The sequence below is a fragment of the Ahaetulla prasina genome, chromosome 1 (assembly GCF_028640845.1).
Source record: "Ahaetulla prasina isolate Xishuangbanna chromosome 1, ASM2864084v1, whole genome shotgun sequence".
Classification (NCBI taxonomy): domain Eukaryota; kingdom Metazoa; phylum Chordata; class Lepidosauria; order Squamata; family Colubridae; genus Ahaetulla; species Ahaetulla prasina.
Genome location: NC_080539.1, coordinates 113,131,554 through 113,153,574, shown reverse-complemented (window position 1 = coordinate 113,153,574; position 22,021 = coordinate 113,131,554). Strand labels below are relative to the sequence as shown.

General features: G+C 35.4%; 1 protein-coding gene and 1 long non-coding RNA gene across 3 annotated transcripts in view; one reads left to right on the top strand and one right to left on the bottom strand.

Annotated features, from left to right (window-relative positions):
* Positions 1-211: 211 nt before the first annotated feature.
* The window catches only part of CEP85L (centrosomal protein 85 like), a 124,066-nt gene continuing 102,256 nt past the window's right edge, over positions 212-22,021 (bottom strand). For both annotated transcript variants that reach the window (XM_058173061.1, XM_058173069.1), the window contains exons 7-13: positions 21,074-21,226; positions 19,428-19,582; positions 17,361-17,478; positions 16,437-16,487; positions 7,182-7,289; positions 6,460-6,673; positions 212-5,484 (exon numbers count right to left, since the gene is read on the bottom strand). In XM_058173061.1, coding sequence (XP_058029044.1) covers positions 5,324-5,484; positions 6,460-6,673; positions 7,182-7,289; positions 16,437-16,487; positions 17,361-17,478; positions 19,428-19,582; positions 21,074-21,226 — 960 coding nt within the window. In that variant the 3' untranslated portion in view covers positions 212-5,323. The remainder of the gene's footprint in view (positions 5,485-6,459; positions 6,674-7,181; positions 7,290-16,436; positions 16,488-17,360; positions 17,479-19,427; positions 19,583-21,073; positions 21,227-22,021) is intronic.
* Positions 10,540-21,065, top strand: LOC131193168 (uncharacterized). Its single transcript, XR_009153858.1, has 3 exons — positions 10,540-16,206; positions 16,399-16,504; positions 20,792-21,065. It is a non-coding gene; the product is annotated as an uncharacterized LOC131193168 (long non-coding RNA).

Below are 22,021 nucleotides of genomic sequence, written 5' to 3'. Positions count from 1 at the left end.
AACTCAGTGAATATGAAGGCCAACACAGGCTAAAGAACTGACAACTGTGACTTCACATTGTGGTGAACAGATAAAAATAATTACATTTGTATGCCTTAGTTTTTTCCACATCCATTGACAATATTGTTTTCTGCTATCAGCAAAGATGATAAACAACATTTATCCCAATGATACCATATTATTTAAAATAAGAAACAACAAACAAAATGTCCAGCTTTTGTAACAAAATTTATTTTTCTTCCTCAGATACAAATTCAAACATCAAACAAACAGATTGAGTGGAAAAATACTAGTATAATCAACATTGAAAATTTTATCATTTAATAAATAGAACTTTGGCATTCAAAATTCTAGCTGTAAATGCTACTTTAAAAAAAGTTACAAAAAGAGGGTAGACAAGAATGACAGGCCTAGAGATGAGCCAGCCAGTGGCTCTTTAAAAATAAAAACAGCAACAACACTGAATGCATTTCGATTTAAGTCATGACAACTCTATGTACACATGAGGTATTCTGAGCGGCTCAAAAACTGAACCCAACATTGAAGAACTACCAGCATTAGAAAACTGATCCAGTTTAAGTCTGCTGTGCTTTGAAGGAGAGCCCTCTTTTCCCTTCCCTTGCCACTGCCTTAACAACGATATACCTAATATATACAAAAGGACACTCTGACTGAATTTCCTGCATATTCTCCACCATGTACAGAATAGCTGGTAAAAACAGACCAGATTAAGTTTCAAAGGTAAAAAATATTTCTATTTACGAAAAGTTTCTCACACTTTTATAAGCTAAAAAGTCTCAAAAATCAGAGGAAACAAAGTGCAAATTTTGATACTTTCATAGCTATTAAAATGTTACTTTTAAGCCATGAACAAAAATAAGAGGCACAGAGTTACAAAGAGATGGAAGTAATACTCCAGTGACTGTTGGTTTATTGATCGATTCACCTAATTTTTAATATCCATTGTCTTTTTACAGAATAGTAGCTTTGCCTTCAATTTTTTTGGAAATCCAAATCTAGAATATGATGTCAAATCTCTTTTATGTTTAGAGTTATTTTTAAATATACACAGATTTACAGAAGCATTGTTGAATAATAAATTTGGGGGTTAGGTGAATTTAGTCCCAGTTTAAGTTTTAGGCAGCGTAAAACTGATGCACACCTCATCTTGCATTTATTTTTTATCCTCATTCTGGAATCTAACAAGATATTATTTTTCACAATTTTTCCAAAGGGGGTGGGATAGGAATAAATAACTTAAAAAACTAATTTGTAGAGTAATAAAAAAGTTAAAAAATAATTTTGGTTCATTTATATTACTTTTTTAAAAAATATCTATATCCAGGGTGACTGATTATGGCAAACCTACTAAAAATGATCTCTGTGCTCATAACTTACATTCCAAAAACTTAAATATTTAACACCTAACTCTACCCTTATATAATGACGAAGTACTGATTTGGGCATTAATGTCAGAGCTAAGTCAATTTTCCAAATAGGATCATTGACCCTGCTTTACAAAAAATCAAATCAAGTTTATACTACAGTACTAAATTTGAATACTGTACATACAAATGGCATATAAATAACTGCATTAGGCATGTATGAAAGTAACTTTCTAAATTCCTTTTTAGGATACATTCTTAAATTATAGTAGTTACTATAGAATGCCATCTACACATCTGTAAAAATTCAACCTTGACATATGAAATATGTAAATTTTGCCTTCATCTTTGCTGACAAACCTATCTACATTTTATTTATTAGTAATACTTTTTCAGCTCTTTGAATGATCTCCTGTATCTGGGGGAAAAGGTTGTCATGACTAAATCAACTTAGTAATACCATTGTGAACCATTTTTTCTAAAAAGCTATTATTAGTTAACCATTTTTATAACATGTGTTGAATGAGGCCACACACATATTCAATGAAAAAACTCATGCATCTCTTATGCAGAACTCAAACTACTAAATAGCCATTGTAAACAGGTAAGTTCTTCAGATTCCAAAATTGCTAAGTTATTACTAATAAAATAATACTGTGCATTTATGGTTCATTTAATTTTGTCCTTCTGTCTTTGGTTACCATCTTTGATTGTTTTCATTTCACTAAGACACATTAAACTAATTACCAGGACATATGGAGCCTTTATTGGAGAAACAAATCTCTTTCTATATACTGCATAACCTACATACAAGCAGTTGCAGATGCCTTCTCCCTGTTATTTAGCATTTGAGGATAAATCTAGGTCCTTCCCTGTTTAAAGCAGGAACAAATACCTGATGCTTTCCACTCAGCAATCTCTATCAAATGCTTGAACAGGTTTGTGATTCACAGCATACTCTTCTTTTTTACTCGCCAGTTTGATAGGCCAAAATGTCAGAAATCACCACCTCATTTTAGTTGTTCCAATGAATGGGTAAGAAGAAAAGAGGGTCGTACTAATAGCCCTAATTCCCAACACTCTGTGTTTGCTGGTAGTGTAAAGAAGGCCACACAGATGTACAGCCTCAGGTCTTCTCTAAAACACTAGAGATCCTTATCAACACACATCCATTGGGAGTCTCCTCTATTCGACCAATGAATTGCAGTCACTGAGAGTTGTTGACAACAGAAATGCAGCTGAAATGCATGCTACACCTTTGTATTTTCACTGGATATGAGTGGAAGGATGGGGTGAACACTAAAGCAAGTCCCCCAAAGTGCTGCAGAGCAGTGGCTTTGTTTTTAACAAATTGCCTAGTCAAGTTTTATCTATTTATTTACGAGAATACATATATGAACCTTAAACTGAAATAATTATATTATTTATTGTTAAAACAAATTATCCATTTTTTTTCACTGACATCTTAGTTACAAGTGTTTTTTAAGCTTGGCAGCTTTAAGATATGTGGACAGCATGCTGGCTGGACAATTCTAGGAATTGAAGTCTAGGTTAAAGTTGCCAGGTTTTAAACCACTGCTCTACAGCATATTAGGAGGCATGTCTTGCTACACAATTCTTATTTCAAGGGCAAAAATGACAACTTTTTAAAAATACGAATTGTAAAATAATTTGTCAAACCTTTTTTTTTAAAGGTTCATAAACATGCATAGAGTATGATGTTAAACTACATTAGTTAAACAAATATCTTGGCAAGGATCAAAAGTATCAGGTATCTGAGATAATTTCTCAAAAATTAGTTCTTCCTTGAGTGTTATATGATTGTCTATTCAAAGTAAAAGTGGCTGTATGACCTCATGAAGTTATAAAGTAGACAAATAGGATGGTTGTTAAAGGAAAGAAGTTAAACAATCCAGCTAACTAGTTAATTAAAATCTGTTATTTGTAGCCCATGCAAAAATAAAATTTCTTGACAATTTTTGTCAAAAATCTACTTCCACAAACTGCTCTTATCTTTTTTGTGAAAGATTCTTTCTTAATAATAATATAATACTGCAGTTAAAAATTGTTTGCAAGATAGAGTTAAGTAGAATATAAAATGAGAACATTTAGAATCACAAAATGACATTTGTGCTTCTTAATAGCATAGTGTAGTAAGAAAGTTAGGCTTGCACTCATTGTTCATTGGTGAGAAAGTGAATCAGGTTCTGATCATTCACCCCTTCATCTGCATAGATATGAATTTAAAGTTACAATTATAAGTACTGCTCAATTTTATTTCTAGTAATACTCTTGGGATTGTGATTTTAATATTTTAAATTCAGGCCTCAATCAGCAGTATTAAGGATCTTTATCCTTTACTAGCTGCTTCTATATAATATTTACAGATGTGCATTTAAAACAATTGAGCATCAGTTAGGTTCAATATTAACATAAATTTCCACAGATAGTATAGTCATCAGAGTAGAAATAAGCTCCTATTAAAATAAATATAACTTTAAAAAGGCCAATTTTTTAAACTGCATCATATACAAATAAAATGTAAATTTGAATCACACAAAATGTGAAAATATCAATCTAAAACCATGGTTTAAAAACTGTTTAAGGAAAAATATTAATGTAAGAAATTGAGAATAGTAATCCATTTCTTGCTCTTTAAGCATCAACTTTTGGCAAGATTGAAGTTATGAGCCTCATGGCATCTATGAGCATCATGCATTGTATTTAGTTAATCTCCTTTTTTTCAAAGAAGGTGTTTTTTGTTGATTGTAGAATAGATTGTCAGAATAAAATGGTATCAGGCTTGTCTTGACAAATGGTGTATAAATTTTTAACACAGCAAAATATATAAACCTGGATTACAAAGTGGCATACCTTTAATTCAGGCATTTTAATACTGCATCTATGAAGGTTGGCGCTGCTGATTTCATCCAAGTCCTCTTCTGGCAATAAGAAGAACTTAAGAATATTTGCCTGAAGGTTTTTATGCCAGTAATGATATAATTTTGAAGCAACTATATTAATTATTCATCAAGATCTGCTGTTTCAGATTGCCAGAAAAAAATCAGGTTTCTTTAAGGCTTTTTATTTTTCTGTGTCCTGGAATTCAAACATTCACATTCAGCGGACAATACTTTGCCCAAATTTCAAACAAAGAGTAAATATATATTGTTATGAAGATATTACACTTAAATGTTTTTGATTTTTTTTAAAAAAAATCTTTTATCAAAACCATTTTTGCCCAACCTAATTAACGCAAAAAAGCTTAATAGTTGGTGACTAAATTCTAAGTCTGAAACCCTTCCTTCTCTGAAATGTGAATGTTTTTTCATCTTTTTTTTTTCCTTTGCATAACACAAGAACTGCAGAATAAAACAATAATCAAACTGGGAATTGCAACCCTTAAAGAGCATATAATTTTTACCAATAATTTTTTGTGTGGCCCAAACCATCAGTACTACCTGCATTCAAAAAAATATTTGTTATGACTCTGTATCTTCATCCACTGTTCTAATACCTGACCTTCAAATAACCAAGCATGTCCAACTGCTTTTGTCACGAAGATTCTCCAGCCTATCTTCTACCTAAAGCTCGCTGAACCACTGTTATAGTGCCCTCTTCTGGCAATTCCATTTTTACTTCAGAAAACACTGTATTTTCTTTTATCAGCGTAACAAAAGAAATAAAAACCATTTTCAAAAGAACAACATTATTCACAGCTTTGACCTACATTCAGTAGTTTTAAAGAAAATAGATTTTTTTTTCTTGCAGCACAAAATCTCTTCGAAAGAAGAGCATGTTATCTGCATGAATTATGCATGAAACCTTTTCACCTGGCACAGCATTTGCTTTCCAGTATTGTTTGCAACAGAAACATGAGGAACTAAAACCAGAGCAGCATTTAATAACTTAGTTGCTAGTGTGAGGCCAAGATGTCATCACTGTGTAATGCAATTTTCTCCCATGTCCTGAGCATAGCAGTCTGAAATTATAGTCCTCAGTTCATCAATATCTTTCCGTAACTGACAAACCTCTGAGAGCTTCTTTGAGAGACTTTCTGCGCTATGGTGCTTCTCATCTTCAGAGGAACAGTTCATTGCTGTTAAAGAAGAACCAGAGCTAGAAGTTAAACAAGTCACCAGTTCAAAACATACAATTATAAATGACCTAATTCTGCTGTGCTACAGAAAGAATATGTAAATGTTTTGCTTTCTTGACAAAGTGTGTATTGTTATGATCACTTTAAAATTAGAGATATTATAGAGAAGAAAGTCAGCTTCTTGGATTTTAATTTTCTGCCTACTAAAAATTGAATGTGGAAAGAAGGATGAGTTCTTAGGGAAGCAATTTTGATCAAACGGTATTCTCTGGTAGAGGATTTATTTGTTTTTATTTTCTGCCAGAATTAGAAGTTAACTTGAGAAAATTGATAATAATACCCAATTCAGGCAGTCACCAGAACAGATGAAATCCAAGCCAGTAAAAAGAAATGAGGCCGTAATAAAGTTTATTTTGGGGGAAATTGGAGTGTTCTACTTAACTGAAATTACTAGAACTTCTTGCTCCTTAGGCTTTTTAAAAGGGAATTAAAATGAGAGCATGATACTTTGAGGTAAAAACCTAGCAGTGGCACCACAGGCTGTCTGTTTCAAAGAACCAATTTTCAGCATGACTTCATGCTGAAATGTGTTATTTAAAAAAAACCAAAACCCAGATACAAATGGAACTTATTGCATGGCTGCTTGGAGACCACAAAGATCATACAAACTATGCTGTGGAAAAGCTGCAGGGAGCCCAATATTGTATTATATCTTATTATATTTGCCAATGATTAAATTTAATTCTCAAACATAACTGAATATTTTTGAATTACAATTGTGGAAAATAAGTCTTTCATATATACTGTATATCTCTTTTTCCAATTCTAGGTGACTTGAACTTATTAGTATTTTACCTAAGTGAGAAATGTACATCAATCTGGAGCTCCTACTCCACTCTTACTAATGTTCCTAGATTTTCCTTTCCTAGGTCTACTCAAAAAGAAATAGTAGGCATCTCTATCTGCATTACTTACATTGGATTCCGAGCAGCAAGGACAGGTTAGGTTCTTTGCCCTGAGCTCTGTGAGTAAGAATACTGCAAAGTGCTTTCAAGTCAGACAGACAGTGAGACATCTCTATGAACAACTGATCTGCCACAGGTAATTTTTCGGCTACCGGTTGTCTGGATTGCTCCATCTGATGAATCTGTTCTCTTAAACTTGCATTTTCTTCCATAAATCTTTGGTTCTTTATTAAAACAAGATGAAAATAAAAATACAAAAATTATTTCAATACTTGGCTTATTTCAGAAAAAAATCTAATTGAATATAGGCATTAAGAAAATGAAGTTTCTTATATTTTATTTTGAAAAAAAATCTGCATTCAGGGGCATGAATCAGATGCTTGGCATCTGATAAGAAAACTGTGGGGAAATGGAAGGCCAGAGTGGTGGACATCAAATCCTGACATGTTTTGATAGAACAAATATCCACATTGTTAAATATTGGGCATAATATTTTGTTTGCTTCAAATAGCAAATCAATCTGTCACTACTAGCTACTGGTCCATCAGAGACCTTCCCAATCACAGTAAGATGTTTTCCAGTGTTTCTGGTTCCTGTCCAGTACTTACGTTTTCAAAAAAACTCTCATACTTAATTGCAAATTGGGAAATTTTATTTCACAGTTCACTCACAATATATGAAAAAGAAGGCAGATAGATAAATTTGATTCAGAGGATAATCTGAGAAACTTACTTCAAGTAGTACCTCCTTTAACTGCTGTACACTTTTATCCTTTTCTTCAAGTTCATTTTTTTGTTTCTGAATTGTCAGATTTCCTTCCAAAAGCTTTTCTTGCATAGACTGGGGGGGGGGGAATGGAAAAAATATCTTTACTTATGTTGTATGAATAAACCAATAATTCATTTTTTTCAGCACTGTGTTTTCCTTGTTGATTAGTGATTGCTAGTGAAAGTACTCAGAGTTCCAGTGTACTGGGATAAATGAAAAAGCCGCTTATGATTCTCTTTTCCATGGAACAATTCTACTGCAGGAATGGGGACTATTCAGGTTTAGCCTTTGCTCAACAATGAACTTTGCCATCAACAAGGAGGAGGACAATATCCATTCTTAGGTTCTCCTTCTTGAAGGAAAAACAAACAGAACTCAGCAACTGCGCCATGATGCATTTCAGAGTTTCTCTGCTAACTAATATGCCACTTATTTTCTGTCTACTGATGTTTTCTTTTGCCCACCAAAATCTAACATTTGATTACATTATAGCTATAAAAATATTCTGAAAAAAAAAGAACACAGGAAGTAATCAAAGATCCTCAAAGAGGATCACTCTTTGAATTTGCTATTGCCAAGTACCATGTTTCCCCAAAAATAAGACAGGGTCTTATTTTTTTTGGTGGGGGGGCTTCAAAATATACACTTGGGCTTATTTTTGGGGAGATCTTACTTTTTTAAAGTGCTACTGCTGACCCCGCTCTCTCCGTCCTGCTGTCTGCTCCCCAGAAGCACCAATGGAAAGGAAAGAGACAGAGGGGTGGGGAGAAGGGAAAGAAGTGATCCCAGAAGCACCAATGGAAAGGAAAGAGATGGTGGGGGGAATAGGCATGCAGGCTGGCGCTCAGCAGCCCAAAGGCTGTGGCAGGTGAAGCGACACAGGCAGCCGCTCCCGAAGGGGCCCTGGCAGGCTGGTGGCGCTCAGAACGTTTTTGGAGGTTTTCAGTCTGGGATGATTCAAGCCGGCCAGGCAGGAGCAGTTCTACAGCACTGCCAAGCGCAGCACTGCCAGGAGGGTGAAGAGGCCAGCAGCAGCATGGGAAGCCGCTTGGCCATTTAAAGTCTTGTGGATTTTTTTTTTATTTGAATTTATATCCCGCCCTTCTCCGAAGACTCAGGGCGGCTTACATTGTGTAAGGCAATAGTCTCATCCATTTGTATATTATATATTTCAATTCCCAGAACTTCCCACTGCCCCCCCCCAATCAGCTCCTTCCCCTTTTTGGGTTGGGCTAGCTCGCGCCCACTGGGTCCGTTGAGGTTGGAAGTTCAATTGCACCCCATGAGGGAGCCTCCATCAACTGAGCCAGCACGGGCCGGGAGCTGCCTCTCATTCTGTCTCTCTGCGGAGGCCTCCCAGTGCAGTGCTCTTCCACAGCTTTGGAGCAAACCTCCGTCTTCCCTGCACAGAATTGCAAGGCTGAAGGCTTCGCCTTGCTCCGATCAGCAGGAAAATCCCCCCCCCATTTCCCTGCCAATCATTCTATCCTTGGGGAGCTCTGCAGACACACATCCCAAAAATGTTCCCTCCAAAGCCTTCAGCCTTGCAATCCTGCGTATGGAAGGCAGAGGTTTTCTCTGAAGCTGTGGCAGAGCATTGCACTGGGAGGCCTCCACAGAGAGACAGAATGAGAGGCAGCTCCTGGCCCGTGCTGGCTCAGCTGATCCGCGGGCCGCAATTAAGATGCCAAGCTTCCATAAGGTGACCCAGGGAAGGAAAGGGCTGCCTCCTGTCCTACCCATGCCCACCCCTTCACTAGGGCTTATTTTTGGGGGAGGGCGTATATTTATGCCCACCCCAAAAATCAGGCTTGGCCTTATTTTCAGGGCATGATGTATTTTTGGGGAAACACGGTAATCAGTCTAATGAAATGGTTGACCTGATGGGGAAGCCTTAAGGTACTGGGCAAATCAGAAAATTGGCACCTTGGTTATTTTGATGTAATCCACTGTCTAACCTTCAATGCAAAAAAGGTAAAAATAAAAGTATCCTATAATCCAGTATTTCAATGCCTGACTGAGCTGCAGGTTGTATGTTTTTCTGAAGACCTTTTGAAGAGCAACATTTTCAGAATCTTTTAAAAGCAAACCTAGGGCCAATATAAGACTAATCTTAATCTCTGGGCAGGTGATGGATTGAGCTACGCCCATAACATCTGACTTGCTGATCAGGGGAAAATAAATACTTTCCCCCCCAAAATTTAAAGAAACAAGAATCAGTATCTCTGCAGCCATCTCAAGATTACCAGATCCCCTAATATGGGCATTTTAATCTATCACTTTCAGGTTATAAAGGACTGGAGGGAGAAGAGAGACATTCCTTGGACAACAGTTGGATGATTATACTATAAGATTATACTATAAGATATACTATTCTTGGCCCAACACTCTTCATACTATACATAAATGATCTTTGTGACCATATCTCAAGTAATTGTGTTCTCTTTGCTGACGATGTCAAACTATTTAACACCACCGACAATATATCTACCATTCAAAAAGACCTTGATCATCTAACCGCTTGGTCTAAAACTTGGCAATTCCAAATCTCAACCAGCAAATGCTCAGTCTTACATATTGGAAAAAAGAACCCAAACACTAAGTACATACTTGATGGACATTACCCTACAGATGACCCCCACCATGTTAAAGACCTTGGAGTTTTCATATCAAATGATCTAAGTGCCAAAGCCCACTGCAACTACATAGCAAAAAAGGCTCTAAGAGTTGTAAACTTAATCTTGTGTAGCTTCTTTTCCAAAAACACTACACTACTAACCAGAGCATATAAAACATTTGCTAGACCAATTCTAGAATACAGCTCGCCTGTCTGGAACCCTCACCACATCTCTGACGTTAATACAATTGAATGTGTCCAGAAATATTTTACAAGAAGAGTTCTTCACTCCTCTGAAAACAACAAAATACCTTATCCCACCAGACTTGAAATCCTAGGCTTAGAAAACTTAGAACTCTGTCGCCTTCGACAAGACCTAAGTTTAACTCTTAGAATCATCTATTGTAATGTCCTTCCTATTAAAGACTACTTCAGCTTTAATTGCAATAACACAAGAGCAACCAATCGATTTAAACTTAATGTTAACCACTTTAATCTAGATTGCAGAAAATATGACTTCTGTAACAGAATCATCAGTGCTTGGAACACTTTACCTGACTCTATGGTCTCTTCCCATAATCCCAAAAGCTTTAACCAAAAACTTTCTACTATTGACCTCACCCCATTCCTAAGAGGAACATAAGGGGCGTGCAAAAGAGCACAAACGTGCCTACCGTTCCTGTCCTATTGTTTTTCTTTTTTTTTCTTTATATATATATATATATATATATATATATATATATGTATGTATAAATTTGTTTTCTGAACAACCAAAGACCTACATATATATATATATATGTGTGTGTGTGCTTTTACCTCTTTATATTTCTTCATATATATGTTTATATACTATATAATCTTTTTGCGTGATGCTTATGTATATTGTTGTAACCAAATAAATAAATAAAATAAATATAAGAATAGATTAAGAAAGTATTTTTCCACTGGATCAGTGTATGTTATCTGCTTGCCGGTTCTGGTGAGTTAAAAGGCCTTTCTTAGTCTGATCTTGAAAGGAAGAGATTTAGAGGAATTCAGCATTAAGCTTGCCAAAGCATCCATCTTCCCTTATAGGGAAAGACAAAAGTGTTTAGAGAAGATATTTATCCCCTGGTTGCTGTTAGTTAACAAAACTGCCAATTCCACTGATTTCATGTTTACTCATCATTGTCTGCTCTTAGATTCTGAGGTGGAAACTATTGCTGCCTGACCACTCATTGCTTAGGATAGGAAAATATATCTGCTGATAGACCAAAAGGAGCACTTTACTGTGCTAAACTGTTTCACATATCAAAAAAGTGCAGAATCCTAAGGAATGCAATGATACAACAGTTGATTTTCTTTAGATCACATTTTTATTTTGAAGTGAGGTGGACCTCGCTCAAAGTACAGGTTTATAATCCCCATCTGTACTTCAACTATATATTTAGGTTACACTTCAATATTCCAACATATAACCATCAACAAAGCTATAGGCAACAAGACATGGAGCCTATGAGAATAAGCATATACCATCTATAGCCCCTGGACTATGATACTAAATCACCAGAAATTAAAGAAATAAAGGTACCATATCTTGACCGTCTTCAAGCTTCTATTCCCCCAGTCTTTATTTTAAATAAAGAACAATAAGTAAAGATAATATTAAAAAATGAACTGTATTTTATTCAAAATAAATATAAAGACGCAGTGGAATTCCTTCACTCTAATATTGGAGTTAGCAGAACTACAACCTCCTTTGGTCTCTGGCAAAAAGTCAAAAAACCATTGAAACATTCATCAGTTACCTCCTCTTAAAAGCTATGTGAGCATTTTGGTGTTGCTGTCTCATAACCTTTGTTGCAATGGGAATAATTATGTTTGCAATGCTGGTGCTTTCCTTGGTTAGCAGCTTGATTGTTCAACATGCTAACTTTACCTTCATGCTGAACAGCAATATTTTGTATCAACAGTTATTAAGTCTCAGCAGAACCCTCGTTTTCAATGTGGAAAAGGTCACTGGCAAATTAATTTGGGGCAGGGGAGAGAGCTCAATGCATTGTACAAAACAGCAAATGGATCAGAGCCATGCACAAAACAAGTGTAGATATACAAAGTTGTTCACCACAAATAATAAATTCTGGACTGAGTAACTGACTTTATTTATTTATATATATAAGTTTGCCCAACTCAAGACTGGGAACTATACAGATTAAAAATAGAGATAATGTTTCAAAACGTGTGCTAACATTTATGATTCTGTTACCCCTTACAACAATAAAGTAGTATAGCTGGAATCTTTTGGAAGCTGGTACCTTTTTCTAACCTTTTTAATCACATCTTATCCTAAAAAAGCTCAAGAAAAGGTTATGTTTCTTCCTTACCCTTACTTCAATCTGTTCTAACTGCTTGTCCATGTCCAGCTTTAGGAGGTCTTGAATAATTTCATCTCTAAATTATTTTCTAGAAACTGACATAGTTGAAACTGAAACAGACACTGCATCTCAGATGGCCAGACCTATCCCAGAGCTTCAGGACAAAAATCAGGTTTTCAGACATTGTTTAAAGACCTGCAGGTTAAGGACAGTCCAAACCTCTGGCAGGATGTTATTCCACGTACCATAACAGAGAGGGTATACTTCCTATGTCCTATCAAATAACATTGTTTAATATATGGGACTTAAAGTGTGCCAACTGGATAGAATAGATTGGACAGTCATTACAAGAGCCAGAATGTCTCTCAGACAGACATCCCCTGTATCATGAAGGGCTTTGTAAGTGATAAGCAGCACCCTCAAGTTGTATGTGAAAACTCAATAGAAGTCATTTCGGCTCATATAACAGAGTTGTTTCATAGGCATACTCATAACTGCTTCTGTTGCTTTAGCAGTCCCCTATGAAGTGCATTGAATAATCAACATATGACGGGATATGAAGGGATATGAAGGGATTCCCAATCCTGGAAAGAGTGCAACTGGTACAACAGATGGACCTGTATAAAGAATGTTCGGATCATAGATGCCACCTGCTTTTTCAGCAGGAGTACTGGCAAAAGGAAAATTCCCAAATTGTGCACCAGTTTTGTTAAGGGAATTAGTCCATTTAGAGCCAAATATGGAGAATCACCAGCAGTGGAAAAATCAGTACCCATATCTAATCAGTCTTGCCACTTTAAGCCTGATCCTATGCATCTGGACCTGAAACCCTTCCAATCATTGGGATAAGACTTTAATGGTATCACTTGGTATACCAGAGGTCAAAATATACACTGTGTGTCATCAACATACTGATGATACATGATGCCATGTTGATGGATGACCTCAGCTAGCAATTCCATGTAGATGTTAAAAACAGCAGAGGCGAGAACATAGAGGAGCTTTGGACTGGATCTCTACCCACCTGTCAGCAGTTGGAACTGACCATGGAGAAACAAGATTTATCTGTTTTATTTATCAACTGTAGATACACGGAATTGTAGATAAGAAGGTCCAGCTGTACTGTGAATGAAAGAAGGCTAAATTCCATTCCACCTGGCATGTTGCCTTAATACAAATTTGCAACAGCCTTGTGGAACAGAGCTAACCCTTTTCCCTATATGTTTAGTGCATTATTATCATCTCTGAAAAATTTGATTACTAGATTTGGGGGAAAAGAACCTCATCTGTTCAGATTGTATGTCGATAAAGGATAAAATCAGTTGCAAAATATAATGACTAGGAATTTAAAACAGAATTCTACTGTATTGTAACTAAAATTGCTGATCAACAAACTCTGTTCCAAACATTCTATTTTTTAACAATAACCAGTATGAATATCATATAAATAAAATCATTAAGTAATTTTTTTAATGTTTTGTCTTCCTTTAGTAAAGACTTGATAAAGCCTCACACTACTGAATACTTTAGAACAGAAGCCCAGCTGTCAGGTCCATAGTTATTTCATAGTGAATATCTTTTCTGGCTTTGAAAGCATCAAATTTTTGGCATCCATCCTTGATCCTCTCCCCTTTACTATGTATGAATTGCTTATCATTCCCTCACAGCTGAACAACAAATAGCCTGGATTGCACAAGGATTGTCAAGTACAATCAACAATTTTTCCCATCCCAACATAGTGCCCTGCAACAAGGCAGAGTTTGAACTGGTGGGAATCTCAATAGTCCAGCTTTCAATATTCCTCAAAAAGAGAAAGAAAAATGAAATATATCTGCCTCCTATAAAATGTTACTTTTTTTAAAATAGTTCTTTTCACAAGGTCCATCCTTCCTTCGATCGTGCTATATAGAAAGATATAAAAAGAGTTAAATATAAAATCGTTTCTAATTTATTTATTCATCTAAGTTATATGGCCACCCATCTCACAAGAAGTGATTCTGGGAGGACTACCGGAAAAAAAAGGAAAGTTACTTTTACAGACCCCTCACATCCTGGACATAAATGGTTTCAACTCCTACCCTCAAAACTATGCTATAGAGCACACCAGAACAACTAGACACAAGAACAGTTTTTCCCCAAACGCTATCACTCTGCTAAACAAATAATTCCTTCAACATTGTCAAACTATTTACTAAGTATGCACTACTATTAATCTTCTCATTGTTCCCATCACCCATCTTCTTCAACTTATGACTGTATGACTGTAACTTGCTTGTATCCTTACAATGTAAATTTATATTGTTTCCAGACTGCTTATTTGTACCCTGACTATCATTTTGTTGTATCTTATGATTCTTGATGAACTTTACTTTTCTTTTATGTACACTGAGAGCATATGCAGCAAGACAAATTCCTTGTGTGTCCAATCACACTTGGCCAATAAAAAGTTCTGTTCTGTTCTATTCTATTCTAAAAATGATTAGCACATCAAACACAGTTATATATTCAAAACAGAAACACACATCTATGAGTTGATCAGCAAGACAGCTACATCAAGATCTCAATGTTACTAGCATTTCTACTCCTATTCCAGGACCACACTTTACATTTGTTTGAAACCTCCGCTTACTTTATTTGCTCTAAGTCACCCTTTCCCAATTTGGCAGTCTCTAGATGCTTAGCTCCTTGAACATCAACCCCAGAACGATAAAAAAATATCATGCTGGTTGGGAATTCTGTTGAGTACACACATCTCAATAATAAAAAATCTGAAAAATGCTTTAAACTTATTTATATTCAGCTGACCCTATTCTTCATAAATACTTATCCTCCAGTGAAGAATAGGCACTGGATTCATACGTTTCTGCTGTGAGAGAATTTCAACACTATGTTGTGGATTTTTTAAACTACAGTTTCCAGTTAAATAAAGCGAACTGGAGTTTAAAATTAACTCCAGTTAAACTTGTTATCAAACTGAAATCCATTCACAATTCTATTAAAACATAATATGGAACTAAATTTGAAAGAAATGACAATGGAAGTTTACAAGAAGTTAGATGAATTAAGAACTATTAGCTCAGGTAAGGCTAATTATCTGCTTAATATTACGACATATATAGCTAGAACTCATATTCAAACTGTATAAAATCTTAGCAAAATAAAAAAACTCAAAGTCTCTAATATTACTATTATCAACAAGTCAATCAATACTCAGATTTTGGTGGCAGAAGAGCAATAACCTGTGTCTTCAATTTGCATAAGAGTCATCAATTTCAACCATTTTAATACCATCTTCATAAATTCATGATGCTCCTACATGACAATTCTATACATGTAACAGTTGATCAGTTAAAAAAAATTCATTGGTACTAGGTAAGTTGTGGTCATTTTTCATTTTATAGAATATATGGCCACTGCTAATAAGCTAAGTAGTCCAATTTTTGACAGCAAGTAAACAATGTCTCACATTCAAAAATGCTCAATTCTCATAAATCCCTTTTGCCAGATAAAACCTCTTTATGATCAGAGTTATTTTTCCTGTTTGTGAATATACCCAAAGATGTCTGCTAAAGTAATTTAAAAAAAAACTACTTGGTTTTATTTTCTTGTTTCTTTTTAAAGAACAAACGAACATATATTTTTGTACAAGGCAAGCTAAAGGCATGAAAATGCAGAGAAAATGATGAGGAAACTAATGTGGAAACACCAGCAAAGATATACTGTTAAGGTATTAGTTTTAAATGTATTTCTTCTGCCTTTATGTGGGAGGTTTTTACTACTGAAAATGAACAGAGTAAAACTGGCAACTATCTTCCTGCCCTCTTCCAGCAAAACCTCTATCCCTAGTATCATAAGGCATTCTCGGCAAGTCAGCTTGTCATAAATCAGCAGGCAGGTGCATATCAACATGAGTCCATAAATTCCAGCCTCACTTCACTGACACAACAGAAGTCCTGCTGATGGGGGAAATAACTGGTCTGTAAGGATAAGGTTCCCCTTTTCTATTCAAGCTGGCCAGGTTATAGCATTTATTCCGTTGTATGATTTATTTTTAGACTTTCAGTTCTAGATATTTCAAAGCCGCTTATGAATAGATAGAAAGCTAAATAACTGAAGCAATATAAATGATTAAATATTAGTAACTAAAGTAATGCTAGTTTAAGAAGTGCATTCACAGCTTCCTTTATGAGAATGATTTCTTCTGATGCAGACCGTGAACATGAAACTGTGAAAATCACATTGCTTTACCTGTATCTCTAAAGATATCTCAGTGATCCGATTTTGTTGATTGTCTATGACCTGTTGAGGAAAAGAAGGTAATAACATTCTTATTTATGTTTCTGGTTTCCTTTATTGTTTTTGAAGGACATACACTTCTAAAAGATATTGCAACATCAGGTTTGGAATTAACAACATAGAGAGATTGATGGGGAGCTTAGAAGTGCTAATATTCTGAAGGGCATTTACAGGAGGATGGGATGAAAGTGATACTAGCCTTTAAAAAGGGACCCAGGAGAGTTCCAGTAATATATGCAACTGGAAAATTGGTAGAAATGACAACCAGAAAAGAACAGAAAAGAATTTTGCTGAATAAAATCTGCATGGATTTCACAAGGTATCCAACCATCTAGAGTTTTTGAGAATACTAATAATCATGTTGTTACTTTTCTGCCATTCCTGACCTTTAAGAAATCTTCTACAAAATTCCTCTTCAACAGCTTTTCAGGAAACTTTCCCAGTGGTCATGGGAGAAAAAGGACCTATCCATTATGAATTGCTAAAGCCAGGAGGCAAAGAGTAAGGATTTGTGGGCAATTTTATTTATGGACGGAATGCTGGATAAAGATGGGGCCTGGCTTCATTCCAGTGAGATATTTTTAAGTTCTTAGGAAACTATATAAATATTTAGATAATAATGTTGGAATAAAATATCTTCCATTCAATATTATATAAATACATAAATGTTAACAGCAGCAAGTCAGTAAATCGAGACTTGCACTGATTTGCCTCCACTCTCAATCTGTCTATCTGGGCAAACAGTAATCCTGAGTAAAAGCGTTTGCTGGTACTTCTTTTCTTGTTAATGGTAACAGAGAGGAAAAGCTAATATGAGAGCAGTATGGGTCATAACTGAATCCACTTGATATTTAGACAACCATTTAATGTACTGACCTTATTAGCCTTCTCAATTTTTTCTGTGAGGCTTTCATTTTCACTCTGAAGCTGTTTTGCATCCAACATAGGAAGACGGACACCATCTTCCAGGCATTTTTCTACTTTCTGTTGCAAGCTGTGGTTTACATTTTAATAAGCAAAACAAACAAGCAGACAAGTCAGGGCAAAAGTTTCCATTCAAAGACAAGAAAAATTACATGGATAACTCTGAGTTTCCCATATCGGTTAAATATTATGCGACACCCCCCAAAAAAGCTTTGTCCATGTAATACCCCTATGACATGCAAATTGTTCAAGAGCAGGTAAGCATTTAACTTTTACTTATTATCATGTTTCAAAGATAAAAATATTATCACAATGAAAATTGTGGTTTAAAATAGAAACAAGACTCTGCTTCAAATATGTATAGACTTTCAGGAGAACACAAAGCCAGCACGGTGGATTATATTGTCACAAACAAAAGAGGTACCAAATGTAAGATGGAAACAATGCACTCAGAGATTTGGCTAACTATCCTTAAATATTTAACCTTTCATCATCTGAACAAGCTGTTTGTTGTTCCTATCTTTTAGGAACAAAGGAACATGAACTCAAGTAGCCCATACGTTAGGATATTCAAAATGAAATAGTAAGATAACTTTTTGTTACTATCTGTACTGGAGAATCATCATTTTTTCTTTTAATTTCTGTAACAGTTTTTCAAAAAATCTTATAAAACAAGGGATTCCAATTGCCTAATTTTAAGATCCAGTTGCAATTGTTTCCAAATGACATTGAAATGATACCACCAAATCTGGCAGTTCACAAAAGCTCTTCCAGCCTTTAAAGACGTCACATATTGTTAGTTTTGTTGCTAGAAGTTAAAATTGCCAATCTTTTGGATTCTGCGAATTTCTTTCAGGAAACAGCAGCACAAACATACAACTTTCCAGGCTGACTTTAACTTCTGTGGAGATTATGTACAGAAGGGAAATTAGAAGAAATTCTTGATGGGTTCAGTGACATTTTTCAGACTCTTCCTAATATTTTCTACTAATTTTTAAGATGTTAGGCAGAGATAAATACTTTCATGCTGCCAAGAGCCAAACTGTCCCTCTTACATCATCAGTACACTAGGTCAGGGGTCTGCAAACTTGGCTCTTTTAAGACTTGTGGACTTCAAAGCAAAGCTGGCTGAGGAACTCTGGGAGCTGAAGTCTTAAAAGAGCCAAGTTTGCAGACCCCTGCAATAGATAAAAGAAAGGGTTGGAACTTCACAGAGGAGAAACATGTCCCATGAAGCCCTTGCCCAATACAGGGGTAGGGGTGGGGTGGGGAATCTTCATTTTTTACATTTTTTTTTCTAGGAGGCAAATCATTTTTAGTTTTTTTCTCTATAGAGAATATGGCCCACTTCACTGCACATTTTTTTTCTTATCCAGAAAGAAGTGTGTTCCTTTTTTTGCACAAAGAGAAGTTGAGTTTTTATGCTGAAATAAAGAACTGCTTTGCTTCATTGAAAACAGGGAACAATCTTCCAATCATCTCTATAGAGAAAAGCAGCCCTTATTTCCTATAGAAGAAATCTGGGAACAGTTCTCTTCCTGGGTTTGATCCTTTCATCTATTGGGTGAAAGTTTACCATTTTCTGTAAAACAGATCTTTTATGCATGCTACACCACTATGTGTGAACACTGAAGTTTTGCCAGCTATACTAAGCTGGAAAATCAGCATCAGATAGACACACCTCCTGTCATTGATGGAGGATGTATTATAAAACATTGAAAGGACACTAGGTTGGAATAGCAGCTTTAAACCATAAGCCAATAATGAATAATCATTCAACTAATGAATATTCATTTGACGGAGCTTTTCCACCCCTTCCTCCCTAAAATCACAAAGATTCACATGCACTGAGTACCTTTTGCAAATGTGGCTTCCCTGCCTTCTGTGTGACATAGCAAAGCAATTCATACTAAAGTTTATTTCCACCAACTGCACTGAAATTGAGCCAGCATGACACTAGACGGAAATATCTTATATGCAGTAACACATCCAGAAGGTGATCAACTATGTTGCCCGTACCTTTGCACTGCAGCTATCAATTCTTTTTCTTTCTTCTTCTGGCACACAAGCTGCAATTCTTTTTCTTTACATTGTGTCTCAGATTCCTCCAATTCCTTTTCTAGCTTAACCACAGCAGCTTTCAATTGCTTATATTTTTCTTCAAGACCCAGTAGCTGTAAAACAGGAAGGGTTTTTTTACTATGCAGAGCTATGCTTGCCACAATAGTCAGTTTGGCATAGTGCTTAAAGGCATCAGACAAAAATCAAAGAGACTGTGAGTTGTAATCTTTCCTTAGACACGCCTTGGTCATTTAGGGACTGTAGCTCTCTCTCAGCCCTAGAAAGAAGCCAAGAGCCAACCACTTCCCAAAAAAGGTTGCCAAAAAAATCTGCAGGGACTTGGGAGGAGGGAAGTGGGGGGGAGGAAGGATGGATGGGTGGATGGATGGAGGGAGGAAGGGAGAGAAGGAAGATTTTCCCATAGACTTCCAAGAATAGAATCTGTTCTCTTGGCACCATTCAAAAGAGAAATATAAAGCAAAAGAAAATAGTTTGCAGAGGCTATCAAAGTAAAGGAACACGGCCATACACTGATTTTTAATATTGTTCAGAAATTGTCATTTTTACAAATAACAACGATTTTAAGGTATAATGCAAAATTACTGAACCTTCATGAATGAGAAGAGAAACGTCTTAAAGAAAAATCAGAAAGTCCAGTTGCATCTTTGGAACAAGGAATAATATACACAACTTCCAATATTTCAGAATCTTTTTGAAGTTTCTAAAATTCAACATAACTCTTTTTCATTTCTTCTTTTGTGAGGCATTTATAGATCCAAAAGATCCAACCACAAGTTTGTCTGGGCTCTGTACTATTATTAAATAGCAAAAATAAAATGTTTCAGGTTTGTAATATAATCATCCTTAAGGCATTGTATTCATATCCAATTTAAAAGTTTGTTCCATTATAAGGATAGGGGTGAGCTTCATTTTTAACAATTTTTATAATGTAAATTTGTAATGTAAAAAAAATAATTCTTATTTTGTATTTGACAGATTAGGTTGGGTTTTTCTGGAAAATGAATTCTCTAATTACGATAACCTCACATCTATTAATTTTTTTTAGACCCAAGATGTTAAAGATAATATATGTAATGCAACAACTGGATTATTATAAAATTGAAGATTATCATTATTTTTCATAATTAATTTTTCCTTAAACACAGATGCATGTGGGCACACATACCCATTCCCCCACACACACTTACACACAGAAACTGATGTACCTGTCAATTTAAAATCTTACGGGCTAAACAAAAATTTAAGGCAAGCAATTTTTATTCGTGCATTAAGATTTTCTCTTCTCTTTCTTCTTTCTGCAGAAACTCTCACATAATGTCTGGAAAACAGAACTGAGAGGCTGCAAGGGAGACTAGGAATTTATGCTCCAACATCAGTTGGGCTATTGCACTGGTACAGGAGCACTGTTGGATTTATTGTCTGTGTATTCAATAATTCTGAACATAATCAATAGTTAAAGGGATTCTGTGTTACACACAGAAACTGTCTAGAGTACACTGTGGGCAGGTAGGAAGCACTAAAATGTATCATTCGGCAAAACCTCTGAAAGGGCTGCTTTTAAAGCAAAACAACACATTGATTACCTCTTTACTTTGCTTCTCAACATCATCCAGTGTTGGCAAATCAGCTAGGTATTTTTCAAGTGTTTCGATTCGCCTCTGTTTCTCTTTATTTTGTTCCAATTCTTTCTGGCATTTCTTTTTTAGGCTACTTATGTACCTGTCTCGGGTTTTGAGCTAGAAAAAAAGGTAAGATTAGATGTTATCTAATGTGAAATAAAAAACCAATAAAAAAAGGAGAATAGGTTGATTTATTTTTCAAGCTCAATCATCTTTTTTTCAGCATTATTTATTAATATATTACTAAAAATATAACCTTTAACTAGTCAAAGCAGTGCATCATAGGACAATAATACTTCAAATGGGCTAACTTACAGAATGTGCCCAAAATCTGGAAGCTAGGACTCCCACGGAATTGAAATTTGGCAAATTTATATACTATAAAACGTTTTATAAAATAAAAATTATCATAAAACAGTTTATGACTCAGTACTTAATGTCATAAAAGATTTCATGTGCTGATATTTGACTGTGCTGTACATTTCAATGTGGGCTATTTTCAAGGCAGATACATTTCTGAATCTACTCCAACAGTTTCCCATAAAGGCAGTGTATTATAAGTTCTGTCATTGTTGAAGGCATGAAGAATCTGGCAAGGAAATACCTCTGAAAAGATAAATCCAATGGGTCAAGGATTGTTTAGTATTTTAATAATAATATCAGTGAAAAGATAAACAGGACGTAATATAATGTTGATTTTTTTCAAAGACTGCATACTTTTGCTTAGTGTAATATTTTCATAATTAAACATTTCTACAAGATTTACCTACATGTCTATCCAAATCATGTCTTGTATTATTAATACCAGCACTCTAGAGACCAATTAAATTCTGCTTCCTGAAATTACCTGACTTAACCGGGGGGGGGGGGGAACACCCCTTCAAAGTAGCATAATTTTTATTCCTTTATTAT